The 8,819-nt window shown below is 40.6% G+C and overlaps 1 protein-coding gene across 1 annotated transcript in view; it reads left to right on the forward strand.

Moving 5' to 3' along the window:
• The window catches only part of SIM2 (SIM bHLH transcription factor 2), a 55,087-nt gene extending 47,921 nt beyond the window's left edge, over window positions 1–7,166 (forward strand). The window contains exon 11 of the mRNA XM_057377228.1: window positions 6,404–7,166. Within this exon, the coding sequence (XP_057233211.1) occupies window positions 6,404–7,131 (728 nt within the window). The 3' untranslated portion in view covers window positions 7,132–7,166. The remainder of the gene's footprint in view (window positions 1–6,403) is intronic.
• Window positions 7,167–8,819: the final 1,653 nt, after the last annotated feature.

The raw sequence follows: 8,819 nt of genomic DNA on the forward strand, positions 1-8,819 counted from the left end.
TTATGGAATTTGTTTTTCACCTCTAGTTCAGCCGAGTCATTCCCAGAATCCTCCCCTGGTTAGCTGAAGTAGCTGGAGAGAGTAAGAATTTTATAGGGGCAACAAGGCCCTTGTTTTGTAAGGTTTTTATGGCTACAGTATTCCCACAGTCCTTCCCATCACCATCAGGGCTTGATTTGGAATATTATCAAAACATCAGCTGCAAAAATCAGAATCACTTTTAGAGTAGCACAGTGATGCCTTCTCCCTCAATCATGGTATAGTTTGCACTCAGGTTTTGCGCTGTCAGAGTTAGTAAAGTGGAATTTCTCAGGTAAGTCATTGTTAAAGTCAGATTTATTTAGTGGAGTTCCTCCAGTAAATCATTACTGAAATCAGATTTATTTAATGGAATTTCTCAGGTAAATCATTGCTGAAGTCAGATTTACTCAGTGGAGTTCCTCAGGTAAATCATCGCTAAAGCCAGATTTATTTAGTGGAGTTGTTCAGGTAAATCATGGCTGAAGATTTCATTTCAGATTGAAATAAAATTCAGCTCCAGAATAATTTTTGAAAATTTGAATACAGAAATTAGAATTAATGCCGTCTGTTTCCATAAAAATTGAAGGTTGGCCTTTCTGAGCACAAAGCCACTCTGAATGCCTTCACCTTACTGTAGTGTAATTATTCTGATTATTTAGATATAATAATTATTATATATATTATTTTTATTTATGGTATTTATAATAATTCTGAATTTGAAAATGTCTCCCATCACCTGCATTATATCCCTGTATGGATGGTCAGGGATAGAAATGCTTCAAAGGAAAGCATTGACTCCTCCTGTAAGAAATAACCTTGAAAAATTATAAAAGAACGAAATGTAAAGATGTTCAAAATACTCTCTAATCACAGAATMATTAGGGTTGGAAGGGACTTTTGGAGATCACCTTGTCCAACCCTATTATTTTCACATTTTTTGCACTCAACAAGAGCAGGGTTTATTGCCGTGGTTTTGGCAGAGCTGCTCTCTCGTTATAAACACTCCGGGTTTCGCAGCTGCCGCAGCTTGAAAATGAACCTGAATTGCTTTGTGATGTTTTGGAACAACGTTAATCACCTAAAGAAACAAAAATATTTGGACAAACCAGGCTCTGGCACTTCAGGCTGTTTCGGGATGGTGTCAAGCATATCTGTAACCCAAATAATAGCAGTAACTGCTCCCCTGCTTCAGCTTCCTTCAAGTCAAACACAACTCTGGATTTAACTGCTTTCATGAATGAGCCTCAAAGTTCTGCTGAGATTTCAGGCTGCTGCTGATTTTAGCCAAAACACCTTGGTCAGACTGGATTTCCCTCCTCTTCTCTGCTTTACTTTCAGTCACTGCGAGAATTGAACAAAAACAGTTACAAAAATATGCAGAAAGTCAAAAAAACCCACCACATCCTCATTTATTCAGTCTTATTATATATAGGGGGTTTCTTTGTGATTTAAGGTGTATCTGAAACTGTCAGAGAACCTCAAAAAGTGCAGAATTGGGATCAGCTCTGCCCCAGAACTCACAGGAAACCCTTTGTGAGAACTCCTTTAAGCAGCACTCCAGTTTATCCCTTTCCAATCCAGAGCCAATCCTCAGATCCCATCCACATCTCCTTGCTTAGACCAATTTCATCAATTAAAAATCACCGATGAGCACTGAGGTACTGCTGTGAGGTCAAATGGAAACCCTCCTTTCTCAGAAGAGAGGAAGCAGCAATGGAAATTTAAAAAAAAAAAGGAATTAGGTAGTGCCAAGGTAGGCTCTTGAGTAGCAGAATCAAGCATTTATTCATTTATGGGCATGGATATCCAAGAACCAAAGGAAACATTAAAATATAAACAAATTAAAATAGAAATCTAYTAAAATAKAAATCWATTAAAATATAAAWCTATTAAAATATAAARATATTACAATCTGAGCTTGCTCYRTMGGAMAGAAGATGGGATCAGAYAYCAAATGTGTATCYCACAGAGGAGCAAATAAATAATTTCTGCCTGGGGTTTTGTCCTCATGRCACTCTTTGACCTCACCATGATGGACCTCAGCTCACTGACAGGAGAATTTTATTTCCCTTCTCTGTGTTTAAGTTAAAAATGAGCAAAAGTGGAGCTTTTCTCACTGCCTAGAGCACGTTAAATGCTCTTCTTGAGCTCGTGTTCCTCTAATTTGCTGCTTCCTTTGGTTGCTGTTGTGGACTGTGGAGGAAAAGGAGGCGTTTCAGACCAAAAATAAGAAATGGTTTTGTCCTTTCTGAAAGATGCTGTGGGAAAACAAACAAACAAACAAACAAAAAGAAAACAAAAACAAAAAAAACAACAAAAAAAGGAAAATATTAAAAAGAAAGAAAAAAGAAAGGAAAAAAGCTACATCTTTTGAGGATAAGGATAAAGACTGAAGGAAATCCTGCATATTCACAGCCAGTCTGCAGGAATAGGGTAAAAAAAAAAATGCAATAAAAACCCAACAAGAATCTGCTGCTCTTTTTCAGTCTCATCCCACATCACCATTTCCTCTTCAGGACAAAACCGCACCAGTGGTTCTTCTTTCTGTTTCCGCTTCCACTGAAAGTTTTGCTGCTCAAGCTGGGATGTGTGGGCTCCCTTTTGAGCATTTGGATGCATTTTAATGGATATTCCTCATGGYTATTTATTGGGCATTGGACGGAAGCTGGCTTGGTCCAATTAATTCTCTGCAAAAGCACTTGAAGTTGTGTTATTGAAGAGCAAAAAAAAATATGGCCCTGGTCATGATGGCAAAATGATTCGATTTTTGCAGCCACGTCCCCTCCTCCATTCAAACCAGTGCCATTGCACTTTTGCCGATTTCCGAAGCTTTGGAAGGGAATTTTAAAAAAATAAATTGCTGGGAATTGTAAGGGAGGGGGCATCTGATCCTCCTTAGGTTGTCAAGTGCTGCTTTTTTCCAGTGGCTCGCTGGAGAGCWGACAGCCAGGGAGCTTCAAAGCAGGGAGGATCTGCTTAGCATCACCATCTTCAATCCAACGGCGACGCCAAATCTGACATCTGGCCGCCGGGTTGGAGGCGAGGGCCATTCCACATCACATCCACGGCAGCATCTGCCAAAAACCTCGTGGGCCAAAGGCATTTTTCTCCACGGAAAATTGCKCCTTTTGGAGAGATCAGAGATTGGGGGATGCTCGTGCCAAGCCGTCAAAGCTCTGAAAAAGCACGTAGCAGATACAACTGCCTGCAAATCAGATGTTTCTGCTGCAGGATCTGGTTTTGAAGCTTCTTCCACTTTTTCCCAGCTGGCCTAGTCATCAAAAAAAAAAAAATTAAAAAATCAGTGGAGGCAACTGTATTMTCAGTCAGGGAAAGTTCTTTTGTACCCTGGAATGAAGAAATTGCTGCTGTGGGCACCACAGGACCCTTTGTGCTGTCGGGCCTTCTGAACCACCTCCATGAAGCTTGGGGCCACAATCACACCAAAACTCAGGAAACAGGGAAAAAGACTGAGAAAATCTGTGGGAAAAAAATCCCCAGGTTCAGCCAGCACCTACTGGAAGAAAAAAATGACATTTTGCAAAGGGTGTTCCACTGGAGACAAAGAGGTCTGGGAATCGGTTTTTCTCACCTCTGTTTTTGGAGAGAGAATCATGGAGAACAATCAGCCTTGGGTGATTTGAGATGAGGGTTCAGACCAGGACAGAGCACAGAAACTGAGATAATCTAAAAAATACCTTTTCATGGGCTTGTACAGAGGTTGCCTTAAAATAAGAACTCTTCTATCTTTGCCTTGTTTGACACAGGGAATAAAAAGGAGGGAGAGGGACTTCATGTAGGGGCAGAGAGTGACAGGACAAGGATTTTAAAGTAAATGGTTTTAAACTGCTAGAGGGCAGGGTTAGATTAGAGATTAGGAAGAAATATTTTGCTCAGAGGGTGGGGAKGCCCTGGCATGGGTGAAGTTGTGGCAGCCCCTGGATCCCTGGCAGTGCCCAAGGCCAGGCTGGACATTGGGCCTGGACAGTGGGAGGTGTCCCTGCCATGGCAGGGGTGGCACTGGATGGGATTTAATATCTCTCTAAACCCAAACCCTTCTGGAATTCTCTGATTTACAACCTGATGATTCATCCTCAGCCCAGCAGGATTTGAGATTACAAAAACAAAGGCGAACAGGCAGAGGCCAGCTGGTGGCTGTGATGCTTCAGCTTCTTCCAACTTCTCTTGGGCTCTGAAAATGATAAAGGACAATGTTTTTTTTCTGGATTAAAGTGAAAATATTCCACACTGCAGGAGGGCAAAAGCCATCACTCTTGTGGATGTCTTAAAACCAGAACACCTGATCATTAAACCATAATATTTATGTGTCAGTGGCCTCRGCATCTCTATTTATTTCACAGCAGAAATACCAAATGTGGAGTTAAAATCAGAGCAGGGAATCACAGCAGCAAAGTTTCCAAGCTTTTCTCGAGCACRTGGCTGAATCCCTGGCTGAATTTGTGATCTGAAAGGGCCATTTCTGATGAGAACTCGGCTTCCTCCAGCTTCTACTTCTTGTGGCAAAATACACACCTAGAAACGGAAAAGAATAACTTGAAAGATTCTTGTTTCTAGGAGGTTGCTGGGGTGATCAAGGAGAAATTGGAACCAGGTTCCTGTTTAAATTCTGGTGCTAATGACGTAGTGCAATTCTTTCTGAAATTAATGGAGCTTTGCATATTAAAAAGTTTAAAAAATGGCACAATTGAGTTATTTCTGCTTCCTCTGTTATCCACAAAGGCTTTGCCAGTCTATTACAGCACAGGGAATATTTAATTATTAATGGGCATGGTTACGTCAGCATCCAATAGAGGGGAACTCCAAAACTTTTAAGACATTGAGTAAAATCATTAGAAAAACAGAAAATCCATTTTAAAAGAGGCATTTAAGTGTCCAGGGCTTCCAGTGAACCTCACACAAAACAAGAGTTTGGGTCTAACTTGAGAAATGTGCTCAGTGCATCATTTTTCCTTTCACACAAAACTTCCAAATGTGCCTTGGAGGAGTTGTTTAACTCACAAACTGCTCAGAGGAGAGGGCAAAAAAATTATTACTCACATGGTACAAGAGAAAAGTATTTCTCTCACCATTTATAGACAGGAGTGCACAGAAAGGAAAAGCTTCATAAGCCAAGCAGAAAACAGTAAAATCAACTCACATTACTTTGAGAGTTCACTCCCATGCAGAAACTGAAGAGAAAACTAAGAATGCCTGGTAGATTTTAGAGGAAAAGCGTGAATAGACATCCTAGGCTCATGCTCTTGAAAAATTAAGAATCTGGCTTTGGATTTTCTGAGAATTCCCAGTTTAGTTCTTCCCCAAAGTCTCGGTGCACATTGTAATCTGCATATGTATTATTATCTACCTTCAGTGATGGCAATATCTGAAAAACAGAGATCCAGCATTCCTCAAGAGGTGTTTATGCAGCATTTCAAGAGATGTTTTTAATATTTTATGTCAGTTCTTCAAAGAGCAAAGTCTTTAAYGTGACACATCCTGGATATCACAAAATTTCATTAATTAGATACTGACATGTCACCCCCTAATACCCTATCTAATATCTAATTAGATATCTAATATCTTATCTAGATATAAAATATACCACAAAGAGATGTCACGAATTACAGAAAGAACAGAATTCTGTAAAATGAAACCACCTTTGAGTTCAACTTTGATGTTCTCCTTGCAAGGACAAATGTCCAATGCACTCCCATGGGACAGGCAGAATAATTTCAGTTTATTTCCATTTATTTATGTTTATTCTGCTTGTTATTATATGACTAAAATAATTCTATTATCTTAATAATAATTTTAATAATCCTATTATTTTAATACTAGTTCTAATAATTCTAATATTTTAATAATTCCATTATTTTAATACTAGTTATAATGATTCTATTATTTCAATACTAGTTTCAATAATTCCATTACTTTAATAGATCTAGATAATAATTAGATAACAAACAGATACATGTATATATTTATATAATAGATCTATTTATAGGATTTATATATTTATGTATAAATTTATAATTTATAACTTATATATAATATATAATTTTTATATAATTTAAATTTATAAATTTATAAATTATATTTCTATAATAAGAAATAATTCTTGGTTATTTTAATTCATTATTTTAATCATGGAATTGTTGATAGGTATCAATGTTATACAGTTTTTTGAAAATACTTTGATAAATTTTTGAAAAGAGCTTACTTAAGGGGTAGGTTGTTGATTTCAGGTCGCATTTCCTAGCGTTTCTTTGGTTTAATTTCCCTGATTTTAACCATGATAATAATGTCAGTGACTTCTAATTATTCAGWCAATTAAATAAACAGCTCATGGTTAGTAATTAACACATTTTCTCTCCCCCTCAAGTGCCCCTGGCCAACAGGAGGTACAGCCAGGACGCGCTGGCCGAACCCTTCCCGAGCTGCGCTGCACCCGTGCCGGGCAGGTACAAGGAGGAGCTCTACGACTGCGGCCTCCTGAAACCCAACAAAACAGAATCCAGGATACAGCCCCCTCCCCACCTGATCAAGGAGGAGAACAAGCTGCCTTTCAGCAGAGAGCTGCAGGACAAAATGAGTGTGGCCGAGGGCTCTTTCTCAAACTCCATCGGCGGCTCCCTGCTGCCCAAAGCMGAGTGCTGCCAGGCCAAAGCCGTGGGACAGCTGAGCCACCTGCTGCCCGTGCCCTCGGTCTACGAGCAGGGCAGGAGGATTTGTGGCAAAGAGCCCAAATTTGGGCACGTCGGGCACCACCACACAGCTGGCCTGGAGGAGCTGGAGGGCGGCGAGAGGATGGGTGCCAAGCTGCAGCATGGCGCCGACAGCGAGCGGGTGATGGAGGTGAGGCCTTCGGGACAAGTGCCCTTCGTGCTCCTCAACTACCACCATGTGCTGGCCAAGCACGGCGCCTTCCAGAGCTCCTCATGTGCAGCCGTGGGSCACACGGGGGAGGGTTACGGGTACAGCTCCGAGGAAGTGAACGCCTTCACTTACAAGAACCAGAGCCCCTCATCCACTTCTTCTCCCGAAACCCACAAAGAGTCGGCACTGCCCCATTACATCGGGACTTCGGTCATAATCGCCAACGGCAGGTGACGGTAGCAGAGGAGGCTTTCGTGTTTAATTGAGAAGCCAAACTGTAATGATTCGCAAAAATAATTAAAAAAAAAAAAAGCATGAGGAAACATGGTCCCATCTCCTGAGCAAAGCTGGGGGTCAGTGAGGGACAAACTGGTGAGTTCCCGGCACGCCACCAGTGCCAGTGGCCAGGAAAGTCCCCTCCATCAGCTGCCGTGCTTCGGTGTCACCAACAAAGCTCCGGTGCCAGGGGGAAGCCAAGTTCCAGATCTTATTTTTGTTATTTCATGGTGTGCGACAGAAGGAAATGATAGGTGTTATATGCAGAGGTTTATATGAAGTATGATTTTTTTTCCTTAACCCATCCTCAAAATAAACTTTTTTTTTTTTTTTTTTTTAATCATTATCATGGAATATACACTCTAGCTTAGGGTTTTTTTGGACAAATCGTGTGAAACCTTGCATCAACTTTCTGCCCAACCCCCTGACAAATGGACTTTATCGAGAGAGTGGTGATTTTTAGCAACCACAACACAGCTGTACTACCCAAACGGAGCTCGGTTAGAAAAAAAAAATCTTATTTATTAATTACAAAAAAGGTCTAAAGCTAAATAAATCAAAGCTAAATTTGATTTATTTCACATAGATTTCAGCGTTCTGAGATTGTTGCCACCACCATTTATCTTAACAAGGGACAATATGACAAATTAATAGGTACAAAGACAGGTATTACAGGGTTACAGGTCTTGTCACGGCAAATTGGAACAAATTACGGAGCAGGAACGAATTCTCCACAAATAAGAAAAGGAAACTCCTAAATCCTGTGTTTCCCTGAGTAATTCTGGGGGAAGGCTGTGCAGATTTTCAACCCCACCAGTCACAAATACATCTTAATAAAGGCACCAGCAATGTTTTCTTTATAGTCCAGAGAAGAATGTTCATTTCTGCCTTATTTTAAATTTACCASCAGAACGTTGAGCTTTGAGAGGTTCAGCTCTTTACACACTGAACTTCCTCTGGCATAAATCCTGTTGTCAGCACAAAGGCAGGTTTGGAATTCCCYGATTTGAGCACTTCACAAATCCCAAACAGTACCTTTGAAACACTCACACTTGGCCCAGCCAGTCAGGAACAGATTTTCACCCCTTTATTTTTAATTATTTGCAGAGAAGCCAAATGGATCTGTGAGTTTGACTGACACCACCCAGCCCACAGTGGCTTTCAGCCCCTTCCCCCAAACATTGTATGRATAAAACAACAAATGTCCCCCTGAAAAATGAATGTCACTGTAAATCCCAGTCAGCTCCATTTCTTACCTCAATCCAAGCCTAATTCAGACTCTTTCAAACTCTTTCTCTTATCAGACTCCACAGAGAACTTCACTGAAGAAAGYTTGAGCAGCCTGGGGTAGTGGAATGTTCTCTGCCCGTGGCAGGGGCTGGTCCTAGATGAGCTTTAAAGTCCCTTCCAAYCCAAACCACTCCATGATTCTTTGAAGAAAATCCTTACCTGGATTGTGTGATATGGAAAAAAACACTTGCTCATGGATTGCACCTTATCAGATAAAATCAGAGTAGAATGCACAGCWCTAAAAATTCTCCTTTTTTATGCAGCAATAATTCATCACAGAGCAGTTTGGGTTGGGAGGGACCTCAAAGCTCGTCCAGTTCCACGGGCAGGGAACTTTCCATTAGAGCACAATGAAA

Source organism: Malurus melanocephalus, unplaced genomic scaffold, assembly GCF_030028575.1.
Source record: "Malurus melanocephalus ecotype Western Australia unplaced genomic scaffold, MMel_1.1 scaffold_307, whole genome shotgun sequence".
Taxonomy (NCBI): domain Eukaryota; kingdom Metazoa; phylum Chordata; class Aves; order Passeriformes; family Maluridae; genus Malurus; species Malurus melanocephalus.